This window comes from Lissotriton vulgaris, chromosome 7 (genome assembly GCF_964263255.1).
Source record: "Lissotriton vulgaris chromosome 7, aLisVul1.2, whole genome shotgun sequence".
In the NCBI taxonomy this organism is placed as follows: Eukaryota; Metazoa; Chordata; class Amphibia; order Caudata; family Salamandridae; genus Lissotriton; species Lissotriton vulgaris.
Window position 1 is genome coordinate 1,397,910,698 of NC_141695.1, and position 16,777 is coordinate 1,397,927,474.

The 16,777-nt window shown below is 42.5% G+C and overlaps 1 protein-coding gene across 1 annotated transcript in view; it reads right to left on the reverse strand.

Annotated features, from left to right (window-relative positions):
* LOC147705714 (sulfotransferase 1 family member D1-like) overlaps positions 1–16,777 on the reverse strand; it is a 332,723-nt gene that overhangs the window by 24,023 nt on the left and 291,923 nt on the right. Inside the window, exon 7 of the mRNA XM_086928974.1 lies at positions 4,131–4,311. Within this exon, the coding sequence (XP_086785100.1) occupies positions 4,131–4,311 (181 nt within the window). The remainder of the gene's footprint in view (positions 1–4,130; positions 4,312–16,777) is intronic.

The window sequence follows — 16,777 nt, forward strand, 5'->3', positions numbered from 1 at the left end:
ATTATTGCACTGCACCTTATACGTTGTACTTTGATTATTGACAGGTTTCTTTAATATATATATTGGTAAGGGTAGCAACACCATCATGAATACAGTACAAGAGCTGATTGCAAGGTCATTGCAGGCACGGCCACTTGAACAATAAACTACATTTAAAGCAATTACAACCCATCAGCCTGAAATTAACCTACAGAAAACTTCCCAGGACAGAGAAAAAATGTCAAAACGTACATTCTAAAATGCCTGGAACACAAAAGCTGATTGGCTTACAGGATGCCCTATAGGAAATTCACTGTTCTGCTTCCCCTACTTTCTGTTTGGTGGTGACTTTTCTTGGACACGTCAAGGAATCACCGACTTGAAGCATTTATCTGAAAAAATAAAGAAGCATGCATTCACAAGAAATCATATGGAAAACCTGACAAGACTGAGAATGTTGGGGGAAGACACACCAATTGAGCAGCAGACAAATGATGCATATCGCAAAACCATACAAAAACACAATGAGGCCGTTGATAAGAACAGACAAATTCTATCCAAGATCATTGATTGCATTCGTTTCTGTGGTGCTTTCGAACTGGCATTGCGAGGCCATGACAAATCAGAAACTTCCTCAAAACCTGGGATCTTCTGAGGCCTAGTGGATTTAATGGCAACCATAGACAAGGATTTGGAAACACATTTAGCACGTGCTACAGTCTTTAGCCCCTTAAGTGCTGCTGACGGCCAATGGTCGTCAGCAGCGCTACCTCCCCAGTGCTGCGCACGACCATTGAACGTCCATTCAGCACTAGTTCTAATGGACAGCGCAGCACTGGGGAGAAATGTTTACAAGCAGCTAAGGTGTTAAGGGCACCTCTAAAACAATACAAAATAAACTCCTTGAATGTATGCTCGAAATTATAAGAAGCCATATTGTGCAAGAGTTGTGAAACACAGACTTTGTGGCTATTCAGGCTGATGACACCACTGATGTGGCCACTAAAACACAGTCTGTGTTAGTGTTTCGGTACCTTAACAGTGACAGAAACGTTGTGGAGACGTTCTATGGTTTCACACATTTAAAAGACTCTAGTGCAGCAACCATTACTGAAGCTATACTGTGTCAATTGAACTTAATTTTTCCGGACCTGCCTCAAAAACAAAAACTTATCGCACAAAGCTATTATGGTGCGTCCGTAATGAGTGGAAGCCTTAGTGAAGTACAGAAACGAATTCGAGATGTGTACCCTAAAGCTCATTTTGGGCACTGTTACGCCCACCAACTCAATCTTATTATGCAACAGGCAGTATCAAAGATCAGAGAAACACGAGTTTTCTTTCAGGATATAGGAGGCATGGCAGCATTCTTCTCACGTTCCCCCAAAAGAACAGAAGCCCTTCATGAGATTGTGGACAACAGCGTTCCAAGGGGATCCTCAACTCGTTGGAACTTTAACATTCGTACAGTGAACCTAATCTTTGAAAATAGGGAGGGCCTTGAGAAATGTTTTGCCGCCATAGGAGAGAATGAAGAGTTTGATCACACAAGTCAGAATGAAGCCCATGGCTTTATTAGAACACTACAAGACAAAGAGTTTCAGTTCTTACTGTTTTTATTTCAAGAAATAATGCGTGATGTCGATGTGTTATACGATCAGTTACAACGAAAGACATAGATACTGTCTTTGTGAAAGACTCTACCACTACATTTGTACAAAGCATAAGGAAAGTGAGAGATGGGGTTGACAATTTAGAGAGCAAACTGCCGGAGCATTCTTCTTTTGCAAACCTCAGGCAAAACATCACCTCTCTGGTTCGAATTGCAAAGGAGATATGTGACATTGTAATTGTGCAGGCACAAGAACGTTTTTCATTCACTAAACATTTGGTGAGTGCCACATTATTGCAAAGTCAAGAGTTTGCACAATATGATGAATCCTTCCCGGAGCGTGCTCTGAATCAGGCTGTGGAAGCATATCCTATGCTCAAAAAAGAGCAGCTAAGAACTGAGTTGACTTTACTGTACCGAATGCCTGTGTACCGGAAGGCCACAAGTGCCTTGACATTGCTGACTTTAATATATAAACTGAATATGCAAAAGTCACTTACAGAGACAGTGAGTTTACTAAAAATTGTCATTACCACTCCAATGACAACAGCTGAAGCTGAACAATGTTTTTCAGCCTTAAAGCGCATTAAGACATTCCTCAGGAACACCATGCTAGAGGAAAGACTCAATGCTTTGGTAATGCTCTCTGTAGAGAGCAAATTAGTCCAAAAAATACCGGATTTCAACATGAAAGTAATTAAGTTCGCTACACTGAAAGAGAGACGTGCAGATTTCATTTACACAAAGTGAATGCTGCTACTTGTTTGTTGAATAAAAAAAGTACTGATTGAGGTACTCAGAAATGCATTGTTATCTCTGTTTTTAAAAGTTTTTTAGTGTTTGTTCCTATTTGGGGACTAAACAGATTTTAATGATCAAATGGCATATTTGATTTTTACCTAAACACTATAATCTGTGTGGAAAGACATGCATGATAAACTCACATGCGTTCTAATGGAAACGTGGTAAAGGTAAGGCGTGGTTCCCAATGCTTTGTGAAGGCTGTTTCCCAACTGCTGTGCAACTTCTTCTACTCTTAGAGCTGAGATTTTCATGAAAGTCTGATAGTTTGAATTCAGCACCTGAGCGTAATAGGACGGAATGTATGAAGCTCTGTGGGTATACTGAATAAGCAGCTACCTATGTTATGCCATCTATGAATGTAATAACTGCACTTTCAAAATTGCTTTAATAACCTTCCTGCATTCTTAAATTTGCTTGAAAATGCATGATTTTTCTTCTCTTTTTTCAACATTTTCTTGGGGGGTAACCCCCCAAACCCTCCCTATGGGGTTCGGGCTCGCTCGCTGCGCTCGCTCGCTATGGTGCAGTATGCAAATCAGTTTGCGCCGAACCACTTTCAAATGTCACCAGCCGCTACTGTCTCCATCCTCAGTGACATATATAGCAAGATCTAGTCACACTATAAATTTCAAGGCATTGTATATTGCTACCACGGTTTTATATGCTCTACCAAAGACACCGAGAACAGTCCTCTATACACTTTGAGGGCATACTTGGTGCACCTCTGCAGGTGACAAAACATATTCAGGTTCTCGCATAATCAGAGACAGGCCTACGCTTCTGCAGCTTCATTTAGAATAGCGCAATGTTAGCGCCAAAATAAAAGTCAGTCTACCAGATACAAATGCAATTGAACACTGAGGAAGGGGGATCACACCTGTATGCCATGCAGAGGATGTTTCCGTCCCAACAGTCATTAAAGGATTTTATATGACCTTGTCTTCAATAAATCAATCTTTTTTACAACCAGTGCTCATGTCAGTATGTCTTTTATCAAGTTATTGTTTTAACATACCTGCCATAATTATTGTCTACCTTTCAAATTTTGATCTAACTGAACTACAATAAAAACATCTTAGCTGAAATCAAAATGTTGTTTGGCTGGTGATTACTTATGTGGCCAGTGCTTGTTTAGGAGGAATTTGCTGCAGCATTTCATTGTACTTGGGTCCGCTTATCCCGAACATCAATTGGTATAATCTTATTCCTTTTGGTCTGAACATTTAGCTCAAACCGAACCGAACAAACTATAATACATACTAATAAAGAGAAATCCTGTCCTGGAAAACTGAGATTAAATTGAAACTACAAGTAGAGTGTGGCACCACAAACGTAATTTATGCCAGTGTTTGAAGGCTGTGGACATTTCCGTATATTGTGAGGATTTGCACTGATTTTTATCATCAGAGTTCGACTCAGAGAAAGAAAGACAGGAAAGAGAGAAGTAGCATTAAGAAAAAGATAACAAAGCAGTGACAAAGGGTAAAACAGGAATGAAAAAGAACCTGCAACAGTGAGGTGAAGCGAGGGGAAGTATAGAGTGGTGATTGGTGAAAGAAGCAGACAGGAAGTGGAAATAAAATTGGGCACCTTTGGTGTTCTGATAACCCATCATTTAGCAGTGCCAGTAGTGGGGAGGGCTTCTAAGGAACATGCACTATGTTTTTCATGCACATTAAGCACTGGTGGCACCCTTTGGGGAGGCTCAGAGGAGCAGGAGTTGAGATGCTCTTACCCTTCCTCATGAAAGGGGCAATATTGTTGTCCACTATAATCGGATGCACCCCATCGTCGTTGACCTTGGAGTTGACCTTCATCTGCTGGAATGAGGTGTGGTGCACAGTCTTTTCCAGAACCTCGGCGCTCAGGTCCTTTCCCAGAAATTTTGCCACCTTACATATTTCACGTCTGGGGTCCTGTAGATGCAAAGGAATTGTTAAACAGTCAGTGCATGAATGGTCTACACTATAAATGAATTCTGATCTCTGCAAGGAAACGTCTTTTCTGTAATTTTATGAGATTGTCCCCCCCTCCGCCCCAGTTTTATACTCAGTATTTGTCTTTTTTGAGTACAGGTTTTTATCCAAGTTTTTTATGCTCTTGTACTTTTATGATTTCACATGCAATGAAATCGAATAAAGTTTCAAAAAAGCAGTACAAGAATGATGGATTAAATACAGCAAGGGGAAGGTGGAAGCGTAAACTGAATCATGAACATGGAAATGGATGGGCAGGTGGATGAATAAAGTTGTGGAGGAAAATACGTTTTTTAAAAGGCTATTGAAAGTGCCACAGAGTACTCCATCCTACATCACACATGAAGAACTGGGAGAGCCCTATATTGAAGACCGAATAAAGATCAGGCCGCTTCTAGCCTGGATTAAAATTTGGACCAACTCAGAGGCTGGCCTCAGCAGGCAAATTATCAAAGACTGTGTGAACCGGGACAGAGGGGGCCATATCCCCTGTATAAAGTATGTAAAAGATTCCCTGGAGGCAATCGGCTGCAAAAACTTTTTTACCACACCGGAAACCCTAAATGCCCAGAATAAGTCGCTGGATAAAAAACTATATGGTGAAAGGAGATCCACGAATAGGGATGTTACAGAAAAACATAAAACTACAGTTTATGTGTACAGCCTGCTGAAAAAGTCTTATGGAATGGGACCGTACCTTGCCGTGATGTACAATGCACAGGACAGATTTTATATGACCCGTTTCAGACTGAATATGTTACATCACCTACTCTCTGTCCCCTCTGGATTTACTTTACTAGTGGAGTCGAAGGGTACCTGCGGCTGCGACAGTAGGTCTCCGCAGGATACCCTTCACTTTGTTTTGTTATGTTCTTTTTATTCAGCCCCCAGACGAAAATTTCTAGTACGGATCCTCAAAAGAGCCAAAATAAGACAGGCTTTGCAGCTTTACTGTTTTTACAAGAAGCCTCGGATCCATATACACTGCTTTGTACAATAAGTTTTATTAAGGTGGCGATGAGGCTAAGGAACACAAGAGAAGCAAATAACTGTAATGCCCCGTAACCAGAAACTATTATTAGAAATTTTCCTGATATGAATGTAATGTCTTTTACCTCTCTTTTTAAAATCATTTTAATGTGTTTTTTAAATGTTTTTTAAATGAAATTTTATATGTACTTTTATGGTATCTTTTTAAGTGCCGAATAAAGATATTTGAATTTGAATGAATAAAGTTGTGTGGCATGCTCTAAAAGGGAATGGGTTGGTCAATAAAACTATTGATAGATGCAAAGGAACACAAAGATGCTGACTGATAGTGCTGATTGTGTTGTGGAAGGGCTTTACCACACTGTACATTTGGGATGCAGAATTTTACTTTACATCCTCTCATGCAAACAATGACTACCTCACAGGTGCCTATAGAAAACGGCTTGTTCCAGCAATCTCACATGTGCCTTCCATGCGTAGCTCTTTTGTTTGACAGGGCACACTGGGGTCAGTAAACAAATGAAGACCTGCAGGGGCTCGAAGACCCCCAATGAGAGCACTTCCTGAACCTTTGATCAAAGCCTTAGGTCAGGACGGAGAGCCATCCAGTACACCACCAGCCCTGGATAGGCAGTGAGCCAGCCCCCAGTTTCCTGGCAGGCCTTGGGACCTACAAGAAGCACAATTTGAAGCCCCAACCACGAGAACGGACCTGGGCCCTTACGCTCTGTGTAGTACAGGAAGGATACATAATATAGGTTGTATACGGATGGTGGAAAAGGGACTCTTGCCACTAGGGAAATGCTGCGCCACAGGCCAGAGGCAGTAATGTCAAGTATCCCCAATGTTTGTGCCCTCCTGATTTTAGGCAAGACACATGATTACTGTGTGTGGTGGGGATCTGAATGGGTAAATTGCGTGCATGATTATTCGTCCTAAACACAGGCCAAACTGGGGAGATTTAGGACTGGGTTCTCTGATTAGGCTTCTGGGTGGCTTCCTCATTAATTTATTCCTGGTCTGTGGGAGGTATTAGAAGGTTTTTGTTAAGTAAACATACCTTGATTACAGATAGGAAAAGATGACAGTGATTTACCATATTGGTTCACTGAGTAAGAGGTCACCTTCCCTCCAGGGATTGGCTAGATGGATTTGTCAGTCACTCTGGCATATAAAATTAAGGACATTCTGACATGCCTCTGAGCTTTTACCGAGGACAACTTCAAGAGGAGGGAGCTCCTGCTGTCCTGTGTCTATTCTGGCTCAGTTCTTGCTAGATGGGGCTTGGCTCATCTTAAATCAGAGTGATATGCCTTTCGCTTTTCCTTCTCTCCAGCATAGGCTGAAAGGCGGTTGACTAATCTGCCTGTTTGTCATAGTCTGCTGCTTTATCGCTCAGCCACCCACTAGATGTTGGGTTACCTCAGAGAGTGGTAGTTTAAGGCTTATTATTTCAACTCAACCTTGTGTTTTGGAGACCCTATGTGCTATAGGAATAGGTCCATAGGTGAATAACCCTATGGAAGGACTATAAGACCACGCAAGGAAAGAGTGATGAAGACAACCTCACTCCTAAAAACATTTTTCAGTCTGATTATAGTTTGAATAGTTTACTATCTGGGGACAATGGAGGACCACTCATACCAAAAAATAGTTTTGGTATTCTATTTTTGATGTGTCGACCCTCCAAATTACTCATCAATCAGAAACGGATTTCAATTTAGTCTGGCCTAATGTCCTGATTAGCATTACCTAAGGGGGTCATATTCTGTGCTTAAGACTTCCCTTGACATCCCTGAAGTGGTGGGATGAAGCTGACCGGGATGATACACAGAATACGTCCATGTGGTGTCCAATACGGTAGTTATTGTCCTGCAAAGAATCCACCTTGGAAGGTTGTCCAACCCACACCTTTCCATTCGGGTTGATAATTCTTTTCACAGGTCCCTGTCCTGAGCTACTGCCAACTTCCCAGTTCCTTTATTCTCATGACTGACATTGTCTAACTAAGGCTGGTATCAAAATTAATCCAAGCTCCCCTGCTTGGATTTCAGTATCAAAATTCGGGATTCACATGCCTCCTTTGGCAGATCATCCCAAGGTAGGAGCACTTATGGGGACTCCAGTTCAGGGCTGGACTGGAAACCAAAATCTGCCTTGACCAAAATATTCAAACCTTTCAGGACAATACAATCACTGTTCGACAAACATTGGATAATGGAAGCATGGTTGGATTGCTGCAGCCCATCCTGCTCTGAAAGCAGCGCTCTAACCTGCATCTCACCAAGAAAATATCAGAGTGACATAATGGCCAGTGTGGCCCTAGTCATGTTATCCAAAAGGTCACTAGCTCTGCCAACTGTCTGTACAGCATGCCAAACCTCTGACCTGCCCCATACAACACACTATGTTACAGGATGTTTGACAATTCCATCTTAGGCTTGGATTTAAAGGATGATGAAAGGATGCACGGTTTCCAGATGCACTGTGTCAGCTCGTAGGATCATGTTGTCATATTTGGATTCTCAAATGCTGAAGCAAACGCTCACAACAAGCATATGCATCCAATTAGTTCTGAACTCAAATAACGTTGACTTTGGGTAGTCCATTTCTCACATTGTTTGCCAAATCGAGGGTAGTCCTTAACTAGTATTTTAGCAAAAGTAAAACTTATGCAACGGACTATCTGCTTGCCCTCTATTCTAACAAGGGTGCACTCAAATCCCATGAAACGTGGGAGGGATAAAAATTTCTGAAATATAAAAAAAACAGAAGGAAAACTATCTTTGGCCTGCTCAACTTAGTCAGCTTAGGTGCAGCGGAAAGTCATCATCACATCTCTGGTAGATGAGACTAGTCCTGCTACGTCAAAAAAGGATATAGGCTTAAGGAAACATCCAATGTATAAAACTGAAAGCACATTCATTATAATCAATTTTGCCCAAGCACCCTTTGGGATTTTGTCAGGAAGCATGACTAGAGACACTGCTTACTGCTCTGCCGAGTTCACAAGGGGTTTCATGTAAGTGGACGATACTCCTAACGTGCTCATATTTGCTTCTTTTCAAGGATGGAAATGATGCCGTCATCACTGAGTGCTGGAATGTCTGTACGGAGGCTGTGCATGCTCAGAGAATGTGCTACGCTGCAGTGTGCTAGCAATGACCAATACCTATTGGGCCCTGAACTTTCACATATTCTGAGAGGCGTAAACCATCTTGGATATCTGGATATTGCTTCCCTGGTGGCTCACGGCATCCTTGTTTAGCAACTGTGATACAATGTTGCTGCCCCTACAACAGAAATACACAGATCCTGGATTTCCTTGATTATACTTATTTCTTCCAAATAATTTGTCTCAGAAGGACATTTGGGAAAACAGAGAAGTATTCAGAAATTTATTTTGTTGATCAAAATGAATTTGTCAGTTTCTTGAACATTTGAATGAATACGTTTTACAAAGGCTTGTCCAATTATGGAACATGAATGATTCTCAGACTTATCCATGTTGCTCACGTTATTTGTGAATGTTAAAATTGCCAGACTAGTGAACCACAGGATATTACCATTGTTATGTAGTGTAGTTTCTATATTCCTAATAGGTTCTGCGCATTGGAATAATATATCCTATAGATGTGACATAGGACTTAGGTCAGTATGTCTCTATCGAATATACTAAACTTAATTGCGAGTGCCAGCTAGCTCAGAGGTCACTAGAAACTTTCTCGAATACACAAGAAGGGATTCATTTCTGAAAACCGCATAAACATGACAACTTTGCTTCCCTAGGACTGGGAAATATCTTCAGAGTCGTGTAAACAATAGATAACTATTTTACTCAGTCAATCGTGCACGCATCGTTTCTACAGAGTTGCAGAGAAATAGTGAGACAGACGTTTTCAATAAAAGGTTTATTGAACAGTATTCTTTCTCATGCAAGAGAGGTGAACTGCTACTATTGTTAGACAGAATGCAAAGTATAATGTGTACAGCCAGAATAGTATTATAAAATAATACTGTAATAGCATTGTGTAGTGATATGAAATACATACATAACTAACACAGGCTAAAATACTCAACTGGTGCTTCTAAAATACGCCTTCCCCAATGTACCTAACCTAAGCGTAGTTCGAGGGAAGAAGTAAGAATGGTCTTTAGCATAGGTTTAGTTTTTGCCAAGAACTGCCAAAGGTTTCTCTAGGTTCTAAATCAGCTCCATACCTTAGAAAGAAAGAGGTCGGTATCTCTGTCTCGATTTCCCAACACCCTGCAAGGGGAGTCAGAAACACGAGCTGGATTCTCGACAGAGGAGGACAGCTTCTTGCCAGTGCGTCAGCTTCCTTCGGCACTTGCTGTAGCGAGCTGCGCCAGGCAAGTAGGTAGTCGAACTGCACCAAACCACACCTTACTTTGCTATAGTAAATGAAAGTATATTTATACCTTGAAGGTGTTTAGAAATGCCAGCTTTGACGTAAAGTCGGGCATATGAACGTCATGGATGAACCCCTAAGGAATAGCTGTTCATGCATAATAATGAGTTTCTTGGAGAAATCAATATCTAGGCTAGGGGAAGTCCCTTCTGCTTAAGAGTCTGGTTTTCCAAGAAATCGTTGGGACGTTTGATGAACTGATGAAAGTAGCAATGCCTGTATTTGGGTAGCATGGGCTAAAATAATGGCTTGATTTTTATGCCTATATAAGGGCAATGTGAATTATACCTATATAAGGGCATGAATCGGGAAAATTCATTTGGAATCTAAAACACCATACAACACCCACTCCGCTTTCTTATGTACGACATTACTAAGTTCTAAACACATAAAAGATATCTAAACATGATGTGTTAAAACCCACCCAAAGCACATAAAACTGCAATGGTACTGGTTGTACCCAAAATAGCATTGGTGCTGTACGTATTTAAAACAATTGTTCATTCTAAGCATATATGTTGACATTTGGATGGATGTACGACATTACAACGCGTACTTTTACAACGCGTGCCGTTACTACGCAACTTTTACAACGCAAGTCGTTACAACGACTTGCGTTGAGGGGTGCTGGATAGTAAATATTTTAATTTACTATTCCAACTCCAGTCCCCGTGGTTAGTAGGGAAGGAGTTGGATAGTAAATTAAACTATTTACTATCCTGGAGCGCCCCACAGCGCAAGTCGTTGTAACGACTTGCGTTGTAAAAGTAGCGTGGTAACAGTACCGTGTTGTAAAACCTTCGTTGTAAAGGTTTTTCCCCCAATTGGATGCTAAATGAATGAATCATGAAAATATACATTTATGAAATGGCTCGTGAATGCAGAAGAAAAAAGGCCGATACCATTTCATGTCAGATTACATAAAAACGTTTGTGTATGTGGACAAGGTCAAATATTGTCTCTGGAAGTTTTTTTTCAAAGAATTCTTGCTCTCTATGAATAGTTCTACTTTAAGCAGATTACTTTGTGTCAAAAATTGAAAAATAAAAATTTGGAATAAAAGTTAATCATAGGAAAAGTTCTTTGTTTTTAAAAAATGAAGGTCAAATTCAAAGTCTCTCAGAACACTCTGTGCTAAATTAAAAGTCAGTGTTAGTGTTTGGAGAAAACATCAAATCTTCTAAGTCTGTAAAAAAGTCATCTACCATTGTAGGTGAAAGTTGGATTACCTCGTTTCGAAGATTAACCGCACATAGATGTGGAGCATCGCCATCAGCATTGGTCGCATTAGCAATGTTCGTAATGGATGGTATCTGCGCGCCTGTTTCCTCTCGTACCTCACCGTCAGCAATTTGTGCCTGTGAGATCTCAATGAATGCCGTCATCAGAATTGGTAGCCGCTGGGGACACCACAGTGCACGGGCCGTTACTGGTTCAAGCATAGTATCAACATCCGTTGGCATGACTGATGGGACTATTTGACAGATGTCTAGCACGCATTCTTCTCCGCATAGCCGGCAGCGTAGAACAGGCAAGATGCATTCTTGCCAGATTGGTCTGAGGGACAGAAACCATGTGGTATTTAAGTCTCATAGACGAGGTAGTCCCAAAATTTGGATGACACGCTTACAACACTTCATCGCCAGTAGAGTTGTCTTCATGGAGAACTGGGTGTCGCCGGTGAATTGGCTTGCCATATCGCAGCAATAGGAGCAAAAATAGTATCACTGCAGCGAGTCCCAAAATGAGAGGCAGTCCGCCAAACACTGAGTGCACGAAGTTTGGAAAAATTCCTAGGACTGCTTCAAAAGGTGCTAACAGTCCAGAAAATATGGTCTTAAATACATGTACAATACCTCTCGTATCAGACATGTTTAAGCTATGACTTAACATTTCTGATAAATGTACAGGGCAGTTTGTAGTTAAGAGGGCATGTATCTCGGCAGAAGTCCTTGCAACTTGCAGATCATAAGTCTCTTTAGGTTCAACTAATTTCCCTGTTTTGTATGTTCAAAATGTAACCCCGTTATCTGCTGGCAACCCATAGTCGCTAAGGTGTTTAGCAGTGGGTCGCCGCAGGGGTGTACATTGAAGTCACCTGCTAATAGCAGGTTCCTTCTAGTTGGCCCGCGACATTGTGTGATAAAGTTATGTAGTTCTGTGATCCTACAGCCCTCCCCCTGAGTAGTTGCGTTACAGAAATTTATCACGCACAGGCTGCTTTCTTTTTTTCCCAAGATAATGGCCCGGATGTTTCCATTGCCTGAGGAAAAAGCCCTAATACTACATCTTAGTGCCAGGGAGGTGAAGATAACTAATCCTCCAGACGCTCGTCTGCTATTTGAGCTTTTTGCAGGAACAGAGAATGATTTGTAACCCACCAATGACGGGTTACTGTTGGTGATCCATGTCTCTTGAAGGCAGATGATGGAGTATGTACTTACAAACTGCACCCATAAGGGGTCTTGAACCTTTCCCATCAGCCCGGCAATATTCCAGGAAAGAATATTACATTCTTGGTTGGCCTCTCCAATCACCCTGACAGGCTGTCTAGATAGATCAGGTTGGGTTGGTCTAGGGTGGGTTACCCCGCAAGGTCCTTTAACTGCTAACTGTGCAGTGTCAGTGGGGATGCCAGAGGTAAAGTTATTAAAATCGCTCTCTGGGCTAACCAGTGTTGGGGGGTATACAGAGGAGGTGTATGAGGTATCTTGTGGGGGGAAACTAGAAGGGATGTCAGAGGTAAAATTATTCGAATCACTCTCTGGATTGGCCGTTGCTGAGGCGTATACAGGGGGGTATAAGAACCATTGTGATGGGGGTAACTGGAAGCGTTTCCCCCAGTCAGTCGCAGTCATTAAGACCCAATAGGGCATTGAATCTGTTTGTAACCTCTATGTCTGATAAAGAACCTGGTCCCCCCTCGTCTGGGCTGCATTGAATCTCGAGGGTATTGTTTCCCACCCTTCTGTCTTTCTGGGATAAACCTGATTGTGAACAGGCATCCTGTTTCTGTTGGTGTAGTGGCTGTGAGAACCCTGCAGCCCTGGTCTATAAAAGAATCAAAGGGGCAATATTTATATTCCCTGCCCTGCCGGCAGGGGACCACCCTCTGCCTCCCTAAGTATCATCTCAACTGGAACTGGGCTGTTAAAATTTACTACAATGCAGTCTCCTTCTCTAGTTTTCCTGGAGTGACCCACCCAGGCTACTCGACGAGCCATAATTATATTATGTGCTGCCCTATTGCCTCCTGCAGTGTTTCGAGAGAGCCAGTGTGTGACCTTGTTTTTAATCTGGGAGAAGTCCTCTCTTTCTCCTTGACGGAGAGGGGGAACGTTTCCCAGAACGATCACTAAGGGAGTGCTTTGGGGGGGGGGTCTAGAAACGTGCAATTGCCCACCCCATGCACTGGTATTTTGGTCTGTGTGTGTCCATTAGTCATTGTGGCTGATTGTTCACCCTCAACCCGGTGTGTTTGGGAAATCCTCACAATGCTACAGCTACCCTCCGTGCTCTGACAACTGTCCTTTATGACTGTTGAACTGTTATCATTATTAGTAGAGATTCTTTTTTCTAATGATGTTGCAGATTTAGTGGGGGTAGGTGCGGGGGTTGGTTTGAAATTGGGCCGTTTGCCTGAGTGTATAGCATGTCCTCCCGCCTTATTAATATCCACTAAAGAGTGTAGCAGTTGAGTGTTATCAGCTGTAACCTGTTGCAGTTTATCAATACTTGTGCTAATTATTTTCAGTCTCTCAATGAGAGGTAACATTAGGGACTTTACAAGCTGTTCCACCCATCCTATCAGCCCTTTCTCTCCCTGTACCATCGGTGGTAAATGTTTCGTTTGTTGCGATTGGCCGTTTTTCTGGAGAGGGGGTGCGCTCCTATTCTGAGCGGAAAAGACCACCTCTTTCTGTTTATGTATGCCTACCCATTTACCCATCTTAGTTGTTAGTTTGGGGACCTTTGCCCGTTTGCCTTTCTGTTAACCCCCACCCCGCTATCGTTTCCCATTTTTTGTGGTACATGATAGCGTTTCGGCACTAGGGCATACCGGTGTCTTTGTTGGGGGTGTCTTACAAGGCACATTTTTCTCGTTGATGTTGCCATTCTGTGTGTCCTGTGTACTATTCCCCAGGATGATATCACTTTGTGTATCCGACCCTATACTTATGTCGGGCAAACCCAAGTCACTAAGGCGTTGGTTTAAACGGTTCTCAGGGGTTATACAGCACTTAATAGGACCCAGAGAGGATCGTTTTGAGAATATTTCTAATGAGAGCCGTTTTTCCGCATCTACTATCTCCCGGTCTAATGCGGCTGCTGCCCGGGTGATATAGTTATCTAAAGTCCCCATGAGGCTCCCACCTGTGTGTTTAAAAAATAGATTTCCCCCTTTGTCTGTTTGAGTAGGCATGATATATGAGACGGCACTTAATTGTGATATATCAAATAACAATTACTCTCAACATGTATGTGCTCAGACCTTAGGGATCCGGAAACGTCTTATTCGCCTATAATTCCAGTCTTTACAATAGATGTCAGGATCTTAGGGGGGTGGCCCAGCACAGCCTCCTTCGGCCCCGGACGGCCACAGACGGTACCTCCCTTGTCCCGGGCTTCTCCCGGCACGTCCCGCGTGCGTCCTCGCGGGACGAGGGACCAAGCGTGTCTTTATGCGCCACCTGGCGCGTGGAGATTCAGCGTCCTGCCCCTAAGGATCCTGGGGCTTGTAGGCGGCCAGCAAGCAGACCGGCGGAGCCAAGCCCGGCCGGTCGATGGTGGAAGCAAACAGCAGGAACGAAGGGATAGTTTCAGTGTCTGGCAGGCAACGATTCAGCATTGGATATATTGAACCCTGAAAAGTACGGAAATTTTCTTGCAAATGTTTTTGAGCTACTCTTTGGTGGCTTAGGACAATGTTCCCATTGGTTATACATTAATACATTTCTAGGATTTGGAGATTTGTGCAGGAAATGATGACCATAGTGATTATAATAACACATTTGTTCATAGTCTGATGAACCTTCTAAATATTCATGATTTGTGAAGACTGCAGACATTTCTAAGTCTGACATCATGTTATTAACAGTCTCGAAGTCCCAATCATCAGAAAAGGTACTAGATGAAACAAAGTCACTTAATGAAATCTTGAATAAGTGTGGAATCTTCAACAGCTCTGACGGGCCAAAAGTGTCATATTCAGTTCTGTCCCAAGCTATACCACCAGGTATAGGAACGGCTGTGATATTCACTGATGACAAGTCTTGTGGTTCAAGATGGGATGATTTGTGTGTCTTGAGTAGTAAGTTGATGTTCTTACTTGCTGTGTCTATTTTGACATATCTTCCACTTATCAGCATTCCCAAAGTAATTACCAGAGTCAACCACAGTAGAAGAAAAAGCACAGCCAACACAATACAAAGTTCAATCCATGGCGGAACCAGGTAAATCTTTTCCAGGTGATGATAAAGGTCTGTTGCTTGTTCTTTGAAAGTTCTTTTTGCTGGCGTCATTTCAGGTTCAATGGGATTCTCAGAAAACGTATCAAAGTTAATGAAATAGCCAGAGGCAGTTCTGTCAATGGTGGGGATTGCATCCGGTTTTGTCCAAATCGCTGGAACCACTTGATCACTTGTTACCTCATTGTAGACAGGTGTTTCTTGACAAACTGTTATTTGGGTTTCAAGAGGTACAAGTTCCATTGCTTTGTTGCATAGTCCTTCTTTTCGCACTGCAGATTATTCAAAGGCGATGAGTCTCTCAGGTTGAGCCTCTTGGATAGTAGCTATATTAGGGGGTCTGCTACTTGGTCGGAGTCCACTTGGCCTACTGCTTATGATCGGCCACATGGTGTGCTTTGACCAGGTCGAGTGACACAAACCTGTTCTCCTTTTTACCAGCAAGGGGCGGCAGTAATACTGTTCTTGATCCGTGGATTGCTAGGACAGGTACTGGTTGTCTGTAAGAAGGCTCAAATTCCTTCTTATCCGCGATCTTTTCTCTGACTAGATCCCCGAGCTTAGGAATCCAGACAGGCCTTGCTGGGATGGTCGGTTTTTCTTCAGTGGTGGTTCGCTTCAGGAACACATTGCTTTGTTTCGTTCTTATTTCATTTAAGTCCTGTAAAACAGCCAAACGATCTTTGATATCAAAGGTTTTTTGGTCTACCACTGAAGTCTGACAATCGAGGTCCGCTACTAACATTCTGGTCCCAAAAAACACTTTATATGGAGTGATTCCCCCCAGAGAACTTCTTGGCAGATTGTTAAGACTACGTTGGACACTTATTAGATGTTTGACCCACCGGTCACCCGAGCCTAATACCCTAGCTGTTATAGGTTGCTTTATGTCCCGATTTTTTTCTCCACAACCGAATTTCACTCAGGATGGAATGGACTAGAGAATCGCAATGCAACGCCCAATTTGGCCATGGCCTCCTTGTAAGCTCGAGAGCTAAGCGCAGGACCCTGGTCAGAATGTAGCGTGCCAACTGCGTATGTGCCAATAAAGACTCGCAAATCTTTTATAACATTTCGAGCGTCAGCCGAGCGATGAGGCCACATCCAAATGAACCTTGTCTCAATAATTGTGGGACACATTTGTCCACAGGGACGTCTGCGTGTAGAAAGTCTAATGCTGTCTAAGAATGGTGTTTGTACTGGGCTGGCTATGCTATGGTCAGGAATCTGGTGGCGTTCTGCGCTGTGATTTCTATTGCAGTCATTGCAGTTAATTACAAATGTGTAAATGTGTGCATTCATTCCTGGCCACCAGTATCTCTCTTGTAATTCTAGTATAGTCTTAGAGATCCCCTGATGTATCAGACCCTTTCCCAAATGTGCTTCGTATATCAAAACTACTCTGCGTCTCCTGTTTGGAATTAACCTATCCCACACTCCAGGGATTCGAGCTAAAGGAACGGAGTTTGCATCAATTATATATGAGTATTTGAGTGGAAACTTATTAGGTAACGCTGC